This window comes from Crassostrea angulata, chromosome 5, assembly GCF_025612915.1.
Source record: "Crassostrea angulata isolate pt1a10 chromosome 5, ASM2561291v2, whole genome shotgun sequence".
NCBI lineage: Eukaryota > Metazoa > Mollusca > Bivalvia > Ostreida > Ostreidae > Magallana > Magallana angulata.
The window spans coordinates 5,126,694-5,143,656 of NC_069115.1; the positions used below are offsets into that span (position 1 = coordinate 5,126,694).

The following is a 16,963-nucleotide window of genomic DNA, read 5'->3' on the forward strand; positions in this document are numbered from 1 at the left end:
AGTGCCTGTTTGGGAGGGTAACAGTTGAAATTGACACCCCGAGAAAACCATTGTCAACCGACGCGAAGCGGAGGTGGACAATGGTTTTCGAGGGGTGTCAATTTCAACTGTTATCCTCCCAAACAGGCACTATTTATTTTGTTATACTGAATGTCTTTTTTAAAATTTTTAAGAAAATTTTACTGCTTTTATATAGGAATAACGTAAATTCTACAGCGAACCGTACGCGCATAATTTTCGTGCATGTAATATTTTTTAATGTTACCCGTTGCCAAGTGCGTTGCTAACGCTGAGGGTAATAGTAAATATTATTAACCAATCAGATTTCAGTATTTAACATGAAAGTATAACAATGTGAAATAATAACTTGAAGATCTCACGGACTAGAATGGAGATGAACACCAAAAGAACCTTATTACGATTTTTTTATACACTGTTTAAGTACGAAATTTGTTTTAAATATTGCTCGTGAAATCAACAAAAACGGTATTGACCTTTTTCTTCTTTGGTAATATAGAGAGTACAATTTTTCTGTCATTTCTTTAATGATAAATAATAATAATATATAAATCCTAGGATTATGAAACGACTTACACTCAAGTCAAAATTTTCAATCTTTTGTAAAATTTTTATTGCTTATGAATTAAAAGTAACATACACTGAAAATAGCAATTTAAAGATGTAAAACTGTATGTTAGTTTTATTTCGAGACTGTTCTTTCTCTAAAGACAGTTTTTACCTAAGATTTTGACCACAGCTTAAAATGTTTCATGTTTCTTGGGCCCGGTATAATTCTTATCCCTACTTGGACTTGTTGAATGAAAAATAAACGTACCTTCAGAAGGAAAAAAAATCTTCAGTTACTCTATTCATCCATTGCTGTTTTAAAACACATTTTGATATATGCCGTATATATTTATATAGGAAAATATCAAGGTGTCCTCCTGAAGGTGACATAAGCCTGTTCTAATAATCTCTATTCACCCGTCCGCCATTAAACTCGAAAACGAGGCTCGGCGTACATAACAACGAAGCATGGCGAAATGCGATCCGCGCCCGGCATCGGCGAGTTGGGCGCGATCTTTGGCGTCTCTGCCGAATGTGACTGACCAAACAATATTGAAATGGTCAGAGTCAGTTAAATTACCATCCAAATCTTAAAAAAAAAAAGCGTATAGCAACTTTGCTGAAGGATATATCCACGGCGTAGAAGGTTAGTTTACGTACCTATCGATACCAACGATTTTTTTCTGTTGTAAAATTTGACCAATACTTCAATGAAAGTTAATCAAGATTTTTACATTTTTATTCTTTACTTGCATGCTTAATGCAAAATAAACGAAAATAGAATAAATCCAATCATTAAAACAATAGATATCAGATCTTTTTATAAATGAAAATTTGTGGGCGTGGCCTAATTTGTAGAGCCTAAATAAAGTTGTGATTTTTGAGAATTTGCAACAGCATGCTTTGTTTATATACTTGTTTGGGGTTTTTTTTTCAATAAATGTTTAAACCGTTATATTGTTGTTGTTTTTTTAATTGTTTGTGTATTTATTTTGTTGCATCATTCTTAAATGTTTTGATATTACTTCAATAATTTGATACCGATTATCAACTGTTCATTTTATCAAATATTTAAAAAAGCAAACACGAGACAAGGCGTACATATCAACGAGATAGAACAATATTTTTTAATATTTTGAAAAATCGTTTGATCATTTTTTTTTCTTCACTTCTTCATCATAAATTTCATTATTTCCATATGACTAAAATAATAACCTTCTTTGGTTTATTTTTTAATTATAAATTAGCTAGAAAAGCTTTTTTGTGTTCTTTCAGTGAGACCACTAATATCAGGAGAGGGTTGTGATATCGGGGCAAAATGCTTCCCCTCCATGAAAAAAGTGACCCTCCTCATAACTTGCACCTGTCATTATTGTCAAATCTTTCTGTTGAAAATTCCAACTGCACATGCAAGGCAGGCTGTGGCAACTGTAACCATATTCTTGGTTTAATGTATTTCTTATGTCATTACAAAAAATTAAAATTAAAAACTGTTCCATTATTTCCAAAACATCCATGCCCTAGACCTGGCATATACCACAAAGACTTCATGGTGTTAATCTAGAAGCAGTAGAGGACATTCAAGTCCGGAAAATTTCAAATACAAAAAGAAAGAGTACTGGTGGAATCAAATCAAAATTTCATTGTCCTTTACAGCAGCCAATGTCTTATCAAAACATCATTAACAATTTAACAAAACAGTTAGAACATTCAAATTCACAATTCAAAACTCTCCTGCCAATTTCCATGGATGTTATTAAAATTGTTGAGTCAAAAGTTGGACCAGTACCAAAGGGATCAATTTTGTCCTATTAACAAAAAAAAAATGTGAAAAACAAACAGAATCACCAATCATCAATAACGAAGCTTACCCCAATTACCCCGACTATGATTTTCCAGTTTTAGTGCAGAATTTTGGAACTGTCCTTACAATGGGTGAAAAGAATGTTTATGATGGGCTGTATGTTTGAAAAGCGAGTCAATTGATATAGAAACAAACACTATAGATCAAACAAAAAATCCTTTTTGGAAAACAATTCGAAAATCTAGATTAACATCTTCTTTCAAAAGAATTTGTTCCAGAAAGAAGGACTATGAGAGTTTGGCTTAAAGTTTACTTTCTACTAATAAAGTTCTAACTGCCGCCATTAAGTTTGGTTTAGACCGTGAAAATGAGGCTGCAGAGGCATATGCCTCTCTGACAGGGAAGATTGTTTTTAAAGCAGGATTTGTTATTAATCCTTCATCATGTCATCTTGGTACATCACCAGACAGGAAGGTCATTGACCCAAATGCTGTTCCTGTTTATGGACTCCTAGATATTAAATGTCCTAACTCAGACTCTATTACAAATCTAAAATACTTAAACTTGATTAACAATACTTATAAACTGAAAACTACACATACATACTATCATCAATTTATGGGGTAAATGGGAATTACTGGGCCACTCTAGTGTGACTTGTTTATTTGGTGCCAAAATGATTTTCATCCAGAGAGAACTGACTTCATTCCAGGAAAGTGGCAAGAGATGAAAGATAAACTTGATATGTTTTACTTCACTTACTTTCTATCAAAGTGTGTAAAACATCGACATGTGTGAAAATTAAGATGGTAGATTAACTGCATACTGGTATTTGACAATATTGAATAGAACATGAAAAATAAATTGAAAAATTCAAATCTTTTGTTCTTTGAATTATCTTGATAATTCTGGAAAAAAATTCGTCAACATTGAAAAGGATCAAAATTCATTGACAATTGTTCCTCATCTTTTGATTTACACCAATAATGAACAAGTATTCACTTTCTGAAAATACAGATACACAGGCTAAAACACATTTTAACTAGAACTGTCCTAATGGGACTAATACCCCCGCAAGGCTAATTTCAAATGGAACAAATAATTGAATTGAATAATAAAGGTTTAGAACACATACAAAAAAAAATATTCTAGAACTGTAAAAAAAAAATTAGTTAACAAAGAAAAATTAAAATCAAAATTGTCAGATTTTCACTGCAAATAAATATCTATAACAGTAATACATTAACATTTATGTATCTGATGATATTTTTTTTTAAGTTTAATTGATTTAAAGAAATACCAACAAAATGACAATACCCCCCCCCCCCCACCCTTTGCAGTAAATGGAAATACCAGTAGCCAAGCAATGCTCTTCTGTTGATAAAACTTTCAATATCTTTCTATATAATAAGAGTCTTGACAGATGCAATTAGTTGTTTCAAATTTTCCTCACTTTCTCCTATGACACAATAGAACTCCATATCAGAAAATTGATCCCATAGGACTATGATTTTCTTTGATGAGCTTGTTAAATTTAATAAACTCCCAAAACATTACCATAATTACCATACTATGTAAAAATATGTAAAAAAAATAAATTTAATATTTCAAACAATTTCAAAATTGCCAAAGCACTACAATCATATTAGTAATTTTGAATTTCATTTAAACTAATGCCCAATAGGGTCACTTCATCAATTTACTTGACTAATAAATTTAGACAACTTTAGACAACCTGATCATATTTGTGTCTGTTGGTTCTACAACACGAAACACTGTACAAAACATATCATAATTCTGAAAACTTGTGTAAAAAGTTATCAAAACCGGTCTGCTATGAACAGATAGGCACAAAGACAAACACACAGACACACAGGGATGAAACAGTTTAAAAAACTTTAATTCCCTCTCTTTTGAAGTGGGGGTATAAAAAAACTTTTGAAAAGTTGTAAATATACTTATATTCACAAACAGAACATAAGACATCCTTTGTAACTTACTTCAAGATCTTCTTCTGGTGAGGGTTTCTCAACACAGTAATCGTGTTCAAGGCTCGGAGGCTGCATGCACGATTTTGTAGAGCTTACGGCAAGTGTGGTTAACTTTTCTTCAGTCGCATTGTCACTGTAAATTTAAATGTTGATTTATAATGAGGGGATTGCTTATGCATTATGTAAGTCAATAAAAATCATCAAATATTCAGGTATGTCAATTATGACTACACTAACTAGTTAAAGAAAATAATTACTAGCAGTATTATGTTGCTCAAATGTTACAAATTGAAATGAAGAATATTATTATTTTATGGTAATAAGTGAGCATCACACTTTAATTATACTATATACACTGATTATAATGTATGCATAAGACTGATATACCACTGAGGTGGAGGTTTCCTCTTTGAGGGCTTTCGAGGAGATGCTATTTTTGACTAGGGAAATACACTTGGTAAAACTCCATGTCGTAGTTTTCTGAGTCCTTTAACAATAAAAGCATTCTTAGTTTAATATCCGAAAGAGAGTACTGAAAGGGCTTGTCTGCCATGTCTGAAATTTTTATAAAAGTAATTTCAAGTAATTTGGTAGGAATGTCACTTTAAATAGTTTCAATCTTCAAAATGTTGACAATATAATTACATTTAATAATAATTACATGTCATAGTATAGCAATTATTTCAAAAGAATCATTTATAATTATTGCATGTAAATTTATTATCAATATCGTTTGGTTGGAGAATTCAAAGAAAATCATACCAGTTAAAGATTTAACAATATCATCTGGTTTTGAGTGCCTGTAGCACACAAAAGTAGAATCTGTAATCTAAAAAAAAAATGCACTTAAGTAGAAAAAAAAAACACAACAAAAAACAAACAATGCCATGGTACTACATGTAATCATAATGTTGTCCATTTTATTGTTTCTCTTTTATCAGCCAATTAATATCAGCAGTCATCACACAGGATTATTACAAATGTTATATGTTGTTTACATGTATTATGAGATGAATTAATCCACATTTAGTCATAATTCATGAAAATTTACATATACTTGAAGGTTGACAGGGTTCAATCAGCTGTCAATGATTTGCTGTCTTTAACACCATTATCTAATGAAATCAATGTAAGAGTTTTTTAACGCATGTACTAATGCAACCCGCTTCTATATGCATTACGGTTTTTCGCATCTGTAGTCTTGGGGAAAGAGGGGAGGGGGGGGGGTTAAGCATCAGAGGAATCTCGGGTTAATGTAGGCGGCATTTTAACATTATATACTAATATATATGAAAATTGATAATTCTTTTAGATTCTGCAGAATCAATATATAAAGGTAAAATAACGTGTATGTCGCTAACACTCGCTCTTTTCTTACAAATCATATTGTAAACACAAAAAGTTGGTTCGTACTTGTTGACCTCGATAAACTTACCTTAAAGTTTGGCTCTTCGTCTCTCCTAATTTTAATGATCCATTGTTTTCAGAACACAGGATCCCTGGGGAAGCGATGGAATGATAGGGAAAAGTCCTGTCTGCTATCCCCGTTACATTGAGGCACGCAGCAATGAGATATAGAGCTAAGCTTTCTCTCTGCCATACCGCTTTGTGTTATGTACCCTCAGACTCGATTTAAAAACCGGAAGTTTGGTCGCGTGAATAGAGTCTATTATCAGTGTGACTCCAAACTGTTAGTGACCTGAAAATTATCCAAGTGGACCTTACCCTGACCTCATTCATCAGGGTGACCTCAAGGTGACTTGACCCTGACCTCAGCAGGTGACCTGACCCTGACCTCAGCAGGAGACCTGGCCTGACATTGACCTCATTTATCAAGGTCATTAGTGACCCAGGTGACCCTAGGTTACCCAGATTTTGAAGGTGACCTCATTTTACTGACCCCATACAAACCCCAGACTATATATACCCTTACTACTAATAAACAGGTGTTTGCGTTTTTAATCAGGCTACATATATAAGCTTTAAACTTTCTATATGACACAGTTTGATTGAAACTCATTTAAAAGAATTGCATATAATTTTTTTTACACTACGGTAAGGACTGTAAACACCTTGTTTTGAAATATTCCTTATCACGCGAAGTCGCAAGCTTTTTCAGTTGGTAAACCAAAAGTCGACCTAAAAATGTTGAAAGTACTGTAAGATAAAGCATTTGTAGACATAAGAAAGAAAAGGGCAAATATCAGGTAATAAAATGATGGTTTATATTGTGTTAATTGTATTAATATGCGGCGCAGCCAACACCGTTTTCGGTTATGCTATAAGACACGCCCATTTGTGTCACTCATCTTTTATGAAAATATTGGGCTATAGGCTCCAAAATTAAATTGATACGTAATGTTATTACAGACACAGACAGTTGAATATGTAAATATTTTCGGTTCTAAAATGTAATTCAATATGCCGATAATAGATAATTTTGGTGCATAAATGAGTTATAGGTAAATATTTAAAGCATCTACTTACACATAGCTGAAATATTCAGAAATGGTGGTGACATAGGTATATAAGAGTTTGATTTAAAATGCAAAGATCATAAAGATTTAATCAACTATAGACTAGAATATGTTTGAAGTTTAAAACACTTGTCCTGACCAAGTGATATTAATAATGCACAATATGGTAAAGGTGAAAACTAGGTTTATTGTTTTCCCCAGACAATTTTTAGTTAAAATAAAGACATTTGAATGTATCAACTAATTCCCGATCATACTATTAGATCTAATATAAGATGTTTAAAACATCGTATAGGAATAATCTTAGGGTTTTGGAATTAATAGCAATAATACAATTATTATTTACAGAAAGAAATTGTTACAGCAAGTTTTGACTATTGTGCTAACAGATTGATAGCAACGTAATCAGATAAGGAACTCATGATACATGTTTCTTAATGACTTATTTTTTTTTATCAAAATAAGACATGGCTGTAGATTCTTTACAAAATACGCTTTCTCTTTAAAAGGCTTGGATGGTCGTGGACATTTTAAGACTATATTGATATCCTTTAAAAGAAGAAATCTGCATTAAGATATAAAACATAGTCAAATTTAAAACCTTAAATACATTAAGTTTTTTATTAACATAATGATAGTTCATAGATTTCAAATCATATCTATAGATTTAAGGTAGATCTGATAGGTGATATGTTAACCACCCAGCCTACTTGATGTTCTCAAAATTCATAAAATATGGATGTATGGTACGTGTCTTTTGACAACTGACAGTAATTTTGTAATCAGATCTGAATGTCAATGAAAAGCATGCGCATATATACAAGTATAAAATGCTACTTTTGTTAAGGGACTTAATCTGAATCTAAATATCAATAACAGTCTTGTACATACATTAAAGTTTTTTTTTTTAAATGCTACTTTTCTTCACAGACTTACGGGATTGCAACTCTATGTTTGCTCATAATACAGCTCAATTTATTCAGAAAGCGATAATACTAAAGTAATTTTTGAAAAAAAAAATGAAAATAGAAATATTTCGACTAGTGTGTTGAATAGGAGCAAGTATAACAGATAAAGAGGTATTAACGTTTATTGTTTGCTAAGTGTTTTCTTAAATACAGTTTAGATGTAGCATCAAATTGTCGTTAATAATATGTTCTTAAATAACTGTTATCTCTTTGTGTTTAAGAAACTGATCATTTTTTTATATGCATTTTAAACATATGAGCCATTTAAGTAATTCAATAAACGTTTTGGATACCTCAATTGTCAACATGACTGCCTGAACAAAACATAACTAGGGAAAAAAATACATGTATAAGATGCATGTCTATGAATATGACGAGCTTTATAAAGGACATTGAACTTATCCTTTTATTTGTAAATTTCTCCAAATGTATTTCTGAAATGGTTTTAATCATGTATAATTGCAATTGATAATTTTGACAAACCTTTTCAATTTTTTTTTATTCATTTAAAATTGTTGTATCTAATAATTGAACGTGTATTTATATGAAATAGCTGACATGGTATATTAAAAAAATTACTAAACTATAAGTGGACTTAAAAACCGTTGCAAGTTGTTAGAAACTGGTACACAAAATCAATATTCTGATCTGGATAGACTTCTTTCAGTAATTAAAAACAGTTTAAACGTTTATTTTGCGATTTCATGATCTGCCCAGTTTGCAACACCATTTCTGTGTTTCGATGGTCGGTCTTATATGTTTTTAGCAAAGTTCCAGGTTATTTGTAGTGGCTGATAAGGAGTCGTAGTGATGCTCGCTTATTTGATCCAATCCGTGTTGTCGTTCTGATTCAAAGTTTTTGTTTGTTTCAGAACTTGCTGATTGGTCTAAAAATTGAAAATAAAACATTTCAAAGTATGCTACAGTGTATTTGATGTAGTAAACTAAAAAAAATATAATAAATTAAAGTAAATAAAAATAAATATAAATTGTCCAAACAATCATAGATTAAACATAAATAAGTATTTACAATGTGTATGAATCAAAACTGTAATACTGTCTACGAAAGAATTGTATTATGGTTACCACCACGGCTGCGGTGTTGTTTTCCTACCCTGTGGTACAGGTTTCACCTGAGACACCTGTGCTGTTACAGGTTTCACCTGAGACACCTGTGCTGCAATGAGCACATGATGAAGATCTACCATTTATTCAGCTGGTTTATTGACTTAAAACTAAATGAAAGGTGGCTGAATAGCTTAGCTCTGCTAATTAGTCACCATACCAGGTCATTAAAAAACAGTCACAATGACAGGGCTTAATTCTGTGGAGATGCGCGGAAATCCGACCGCCGTGTAGTTTCATTAAGTAAATAATCTTTTACTATATATTTGGATTGTTAACCGTTTTTCTTTATTACAAGTTTAATGGTGATTTAGAAAGAATCGTATTGGCTTAAGGAAAAATAAATGTAATATTGGGAGATGGAATCTCGTTCATTAATGATAATATTTTTGGTCAAACTAAACTATCAATCACATAAACGATTGGAGATTGCCTCCGGTGATTTTTTTTTACTCAAAATAAAGGATTATATATTTTATTTATCAAGTTTAACATCGATGGGTATTTCATTTCTCTGCCACTGTTATTAAGTATTTACATTAGATAAAATGACCAAACACTCAAATCTTCAGATCACATGAATTCAAGCAATTGACTATATCGGAAGTTAATCATCGATTATTCATATTTTGTCGACGAAATGCACGCGTAAGTAGGTAGTAAGTAAGAAGTGATATATGTTATTAACCTGTCACTGGTGTAAAAACTTATCTTTGATCAGAAAATGCTGAAAGGTCTAAATATCTTTAACCTTAAGCTTTTAACATTTTTACATCTTTATTTATAAATATATTGTCAAAGTCAAGAGATACATAAAAATCAATTACACAAATGTTCAAAAGTATTTCAATGTAAGTCAAGCGAATTATTTAGAATCTCGATTTTGCTACACAATAGGAGGCTGTCCTCATATTTCTAAACCATATGTATATGTTTGTGGTTATCAAGCCAAATCGCACAGAAAAAAGATACTATATGGTTGGGGTTTTTTTCATTCTCTCTGACTTCTTAGATCTTAAAGCATGCCTATCTATCAATATTGACATTTGATTGATAATTTCTTTTCTTGATAATTGACAAAGAGAATAAGGGACCTCATTCGATGTTTATTATTCTACAATTAAAATTAGATACTACTTTTACTTTACGTTTTTAAAGAATAGACACTATAACTAATCATATGTAGAATTTGTAATAAGGTATAACTGTAAATGTCAATATTTATGATAAACAGAATTGAACGTCCTCTACGCTCCAATGCTTTTTACGTATCTGGAAGAACAAAGTGCGTAAACTTGCGTTTTGAAAACACAAGCACCATATGTCAAAAGCTAATAAAAGGGTAGTTCTTTTATTGAATATTCACAATCTACATAGTAAGCAAACATAAAACATTAGATCCCATGAATAAAAACTCAGATTATTTTTTTTCTTCCAATAATATACACTAAAACCAATATACACAATAAAAATATGTACTAGTTTTAAGATATTTTATATCTCCGTTTTTTGTAACACACACATAGATGCTTAATTCTATGAATATGATACATGTTTTTCTGCTATATAATCCCACTACATATCATCCAATTTTGATTCCTCACTCACTAAATAAAAACTTTAATTAGGCATGAGGTTGATTTTATCTCATATAATTTATCATAATTGATAAAAGTAGTATCATAATTGACTTGGACAAAAAATATCTTCTTTCTTATAAAATTGAGAATGCAGAAATGTTTAAACTGGTACATATTTTTTTAAATTTATAGTTCTATCGTATGTAATGCAGTACCCCAAAAATCGTGGAATATCATTTGTTTTGCCTCGGACAAGAATATCTCGACATCATTTGATGAATCGTGTCACGTGATTGCCTTATAAATCTCTTTACACGGCAGGCGTCAAAATTTATACGGCAACATGGCGGACGTAACGTTATATGAGCTGAATTTTTACACAAACCTTGAATTTTTAAGCCCCAAAATGATTTAGAGTGATAAACCTTTGCCCGCGACGTAATAAAACGATTTTATATACAATGGCATTCAGGTTTGCTCAGACGACTGACGAGAAAGGTACAAAATAAGAGAATAAGCCTATGAATTTAATTCTTATATATTATCTTTTGTTGTTTACATATCAAACTTTAGGTCCTCGACAAAACAAAACACTTATTAGGTTTGTTACTGACTGTTTACAGAAATTTGTGGTGTCGGTAAAGTCCATAGAAGGCTCGGCTCCGCCTCGCCTTCTATGGACTTTACCGACCCCACAAATTTCTGTAAACAGTCAGTAATAAACCTAATAAGTAATAGTGTAACGTTATGACCTTCAATGCAAAATTATAAATTTTCAATAAAGCACCAAACTTCCACCAAACATCATTATGTAACTTCAACGAAGTGTTATTGTTTCAGTTGATTTTTTTTCAAATCTTTTTTTTTTTTTTTACAAATTTTATTATCCGTAAATCTAAACGTTAAAATATCAGCAGCATTAAAAAATTGATGCTTATTTCTTCCGAGTTTTTTTCAACACCATTAATATTTTAGACGTTGATATCTACACTCGAGACAATAGTCGATTTTTTTAACATTATATGCATAAACACTATACATCCATTTTCTCCCCGTCCTAGAGTCAAAACCCATACTCCAGGGGACATGAAGTTTAAAATTGTAGTAGAAGATTTCCTGGTAAACATAATTATGAAGTCAGTTTTCTTCTTACAGATATGTGAGAGTAGAAAAGAAGACTTTTAAACATTACATACACTATGTGACCATATTGCCCACACCCTACGGCCTGAACCCCTGACCCAGGGGCCATAGTTCGTGGACATCATTATCAATCATTAAGGTTTTTTCCCACATGTGTGAAAGTAAAAAAAACAAGATTTTTTTAAGATTTAATAAATTTTCACTATGTGGCTATATTGGCCCCGCCTTTGGGCCTAAACCCCTGTCTCAGGTGTCATTGGTTAAAATTTAGGTAGAAGACATCTGGCACATCATTACTTTGCATTTAGTTTTAAACAAATATATAAGGGAGTAGAGAAGAATATTTTCAAAGATTTACTACATTTTTACCATATGGCCATATTGGACCCACTATGGAGCCTGAACCTCTGACCCAGGAGCTATCAATTTTACAATTTTGGTACAAGGCTTCGTGAACATCATAACCATGCATTCAGTTTTTTCCTAACATGTGTTATCATATATTATATTTTGAAAAAAGTTCCGTAAAAATAAAACTTTGCATAGGTTTATTATTTCATCTCTCTCAAAAGTATGTTTAGATTTTTGTTAAATAGAAAACATGATTTGAACAAACCGTTGATCTATCTGTATCATATAAATCGCATAAGATGTTTGTTTTAAATATCGGTAGGTATTATCAATCGAGATCGAAATTGCAGTCATATACGCGGAAAACTCTCATTACCTGATATGTTTTCAAGACAAAACCTCTATTCAACTATTTTTACTGGTTTTAAATACTGTTTTATAAAATAAACCAGTTGCTGTCCTTTGAAAAAGGACTACAATACGTGGACCATTTGTATGTATTTCCAACGAAAACGAGAAAGCCTTAAGATTATCAGAGATTCCACCGACTCTAGCCCTCTGCTTTTAACCACTAAATTTGTACGTTGTATTACGTATAAATGTATGTATAGCCCTGACTTTGTATCTCAGAATCTACAGGGTTCATACTTCTAAAATAATTATGATCTATCTATGAAGAAAGTTTGCTTCGCACTACTTTGTTAACTATTAAGTGACAGCTTTGAGTAAATGAAAAATTTCATATTTTGATGCATTTTTCTTGAGATTTAAACTTTTATATAGTGACATAATTATTCAATCATACTTAAATGCTTAATAAAATTAAATCGGGAAGAACTCTAGGCTCGCTTACTATCAAAGTAAATTTAAGATACCTCTGTATTCAGAAAACAAAAAAACATTGCCAATTATGCTATTTGATGCATGTTGTAGTTTTGGCATTAACTTATTTCATAATACTGATATTTCACATCACATGCCAATCATTGCTTTAAAAGGAAAACTTTGTTTCTGTACTGTTTACCGACAACATTACAAATACAGCGCCTTTGAACTCATGCACACATTTGGCACGGAATCCCGATCCCGATTCAGATAAACGTGTGCTAGCCTGGGCTGCATTTTACAAAAGAACTTACGACAAAGTCGTAAATATTTACAGTCTCGTAAAATGATCTTTAAAGAACAAAATTGACATAAAACCATTTGTTTACAAATATTTCAATTCCCATAAATATATTTTCCAGCCATAAGAATAATTCATTGATTAGTTGGTGATTAATTAGCATTCATTAATTTGGTCGTAAGTCATAAGTTCCTTTGTAAAACGCAGCCCAGGTTCCCTGAGCTACTTATTACACACTAGAACCAGGCTAGCTCATACGCAGGCTTAATTTTCCCCATAGCATCCGGTTTAACTTTGCTTATATATTTTCTGCGTGGACCTCAGGGTCCACGCAAAAAAACTTTTCTTCAATTTATGATTTTAATTCTAAAAACAATTTTTGGGGAAACTATATTCATGTTCGTTGCTAAGCGTATATAGAGTAAAGATCAAATTATTCCCCTTTGTGTATTTATCTCCCTTATTTCACTGGAATTGATCGCGGTCAGGGTTTCATTTTGGATGTTTATGGACATTCAGGGATTATTGTTCAAAGATTCGGATTCAATTCAACCTTACAACTGAATGATGTTTATGCAGGGAAAAAGTAAGCCGTCTATATTTTCAAAAAGAGTACGCATTCGACACGATCCAGACGTGTTTTCATTCCGTTGATTAATAATTGATTGCAGTTGTCAGGATTTTTGACAGATTTGTTTTGAATCCATTTTTAAGTCAGCTTGGTTTCCTTGTTAAATACATCTAGGTCTCAATTAGATCGGGCACGGACAAGACGTAAAAACGCGTGAATTACGTCAGACGTTGTTTTGTGACGTATGGATAATTACCTTAATTAACTAATATGAAAAACAAATAATTATTATTAATAGATGGGTACGTCCTCAAGTCAGATAAAATTGAAACATTTGACACTTTCGGATATAAATCATCAATGAATCATATAAAGAGAAAAAACATCATTATACAGGTTTTGATATTTTCTTCACATACATGTAGCAATAGCTTGAGATTAGTAAGCCTGGAGTTTAATCATAAGAACAAAATATAAGTAAATATATTTATTTGTTTACTTTCTTTTTTTTAAATCTGTAAATAATGATGATTTATTTTACATACCATTTTTCTTGCAGTTCCTGAAGCTATAGAATACACCAACAATTATTCCAAAAATGATCACCGCTCCAACTAGTATCAAATGAAATAGAATTAAAAATGCAATACATAGTTGTTGGCTTTTTTAAAACTTTATATCATTTAAACAATTTGAATTATGTGCATAGTTTAATATCTTGTGAAAAAGAAACTTCAAAATATCATTCCAGCATCAAAATATACATAATGTATTTGTAAGTAAGGAATTCATGAGAGTGTATAATGAATATAATCGCATCTATTAATGACACTCGAAAAACTTATGCAAAGATCGGGATGGATTATTTCGAGAATTTACAAAATGCAAACATTATTTACCTGAACCAATGATCACTGCAACCGAAGAAGCAGCAAACGACGAACATTCTGTTGTTCTACTTGTCGCACTGGCCGGTTCATCTTTGTAGAGGGAAATAAAGACAATTTATTTCATAAGAAACTAAGATCATTCAAAATACAGACTATCCTTCTTTTTACATGATTTATCATTAAATTATACTTATACCCTCAAACATCCATATTCCAGAAGATCCAAAGCCAGTAGATATCCCTACGTTTACGTCATCAAGAGGATAATTCAAAGTAAGATTAAGAAAGATGTTGGATTTTCCGGCCTTGGCGTTTCCTTTCTTAAGAAGGATTTGTCCATCTCCCCAATACACAGTAAAGGGGCGATATTCATTACAATCCAAAACTGCTCCTTGATATGTTTCAAGGCAGTTTCCTTGTGGAGTGAGCCGTACACACGATCGTTTATTGTCCCACCCACCTATGACGATCTCGATTGGTCCTCCTTTAATTGGGGATTTTAATGCTATATGAGCGTCGTGACATGCTTCCACTTGGAAAGTAAGGAAAGTAGATCCATTGCATGGAATTCCATAACGGTCTAAGTACGTGTATCTATATTCCGTTGTCGTAATAAAGCGTGTTTGCAAGCACAATACATCTTAAATTACAAAACGCATTTTATATACTGTATATTGAGTAAATGATGATATAAAAAATAAAGGTTCATTTAATATAAAACCAACAAAATTACAGATTAAAATGTAATAGTGTAAATACCTGTTAAATGCATAAGTGATATCACAATATATACTTTGAATGCAAATCCCATATTGGCATCAGGCTAGTATGATAAAAAAAAAAACAACGTAAAAATAAGATTGTTGACTTTATAATAGAGTATGTAATATGTACTTCTTATTAGACATCGTTTCCTTCCTCTGATTCACACACGTACATGTGTATCACAAACAGAAGGCTCGATTGATGTTGAGGTTCTGGTGTGTGTCCTTTAAAGCAGTTAGCGTATCAGCATTAATTTTATGTCATGAAACAAAAACTAGAGCTATCTATTATGAATCAAAGTATTGAAAGTACTTAAAGCTGGACCAGTTTGATATAACTTTTTGAACAAGAATGACAATTTACCTATTTTAAACTAATATAGCAGTTGTAATTTTTAATGAAGCAAACATTTAATCAAGTTTTGATCCTAGAGTTTAGTAATGAAACGACATATCCAACGACAGCAATTTTATACGCTTTCACTGGATCAGCACTTTGAATGAAAAAAAACATACGTTATTTCGAGAAAAGGAATATTGTAGTACATGTACATTGCATAATAAAATGAAATCGTCCTCTGGTTCTCTTTGCATTAGATTTAGATTAATTGTGAAAATATAAGTAATTTTATATTGAAGATATGCATGCTCGATGATAATACTCCATTTCATGTTAAAAAATCCTAAATACAATTTCTTAACTAAATAGATTTGAGATTGTCAATTTTATACACTACCGGTACCCTTGTACATTTTTCTAAAATGTAAATAATGGTGATTATTTGCATGTGACCTTTTATGAAGCATAACGATTAATTCTTTTTAATTCCGGAGTAATTGGATTCCCGCTATCATTTACATAAAACTGACTTCAAGGTGATTTGATAAATTTTAAATGAATTTCGACAAAATTTACTTTCACACTTTTTTAATAAACTATATAAGCACATCCCAACAATAAGTAGACATTACGAAAATTAATGTTTTGGTTTGTTATTATTTGAAATCATTTTAAAGAGAAAATAAGACAAAAGGTATTGGTATTCCAAGGAAATGACAGTATTGACTTGTATTACAATAAAATGATAATATATCAGAGCTCGCGTTCCATTCAAAATTTAAAATCAAAGATTTCTAGCTTAAAGCTGAACACCACTCGTAAATAGGCACCGTCACACAGATACCTGGTATATAAACCCTTCGATTTCGTTACACCCGATTGTACACCTGAAACTCGTGGCCGACGTGTAGTTCCTTTCGTGGTTTTCGGATTTTATGCTTTTTTTTCTTATTTTATGTGCATATTTTGTTTGTAAATAATGCATTGACCTGTTTATTTGATGGTAGTATTCTCCTGGCTTGAAAAAAAGTGCGTAAAACGTAAAAATTTCATCGCGTCCTAGTAACACGGCGAGGCAAGATGTATGTCCACACAGGTGAGACCTCTACAGCAAAAAACGTCTTACTGCTAAGAGGTCTGCAGCCTATATCGGAGCTGTTGAGATAACGGTGGTGAGAGAGAAATATGGCGGACAGTGCCTATTTACGTGCGGCTTTCATATTTTAATTAAGGTGTAATATCCCTCTGCTATTAATTTTAATATAT

General features: G+C 31.7%; 1 protein-coding gene and 1 long non-coding RNA gene across 2 annotated transcripts; both read right to left on the reverse strand.

Annotated features, from left to right (window-relative positions):
• Nucleotides 1-4,240: 4,240 nt before the first annotated feature.
• On the reverse strand, nt 4,241-5,964 carry LOC128184118 (uncharacterized). The gene is made up of 4 exons (XR_008243694.1): nt 5,798-5,964; nt 5,125-5,191; nt 4,750-4,849; nt 4,241-4,495 (listed from the first exon to the last, which is right to left on the reverse strand). It is a non-coding gene; the product is annotated as an uncharacterized LOC128184118 (long non-coding RNA).
• Nucleotides 5,965-7,892: 1,928 nt separating this feature from the next.
• On the reverse strand, nt 7,893-15,459 carry LOC128184117 (uncharacterized). The gene is made up of 5 exons (XM_052853463.1): nt 15,353-15,459; nt 14,790-15,233; nt 14,603-14,683; nt 14,249-14,317; nt 7,893-8,694 (listed from the first exon to the last, which is right to left on the reverse strand). The coding sequence occupies exons 1-5, from the start codon at nt 15,402-15,404 to the stop codon at nt 8,570-8,572; spliced, it is 771 nt and encodes a 256-aa protein (XP_052709423.1). The 5' UTR covers nt 15,405-15,459; the 3' UTR covers nt 7,893-8,569.
• Between the last annotated feature and the right edge of the window lie 1,504 nt (nt 15,460-16,963).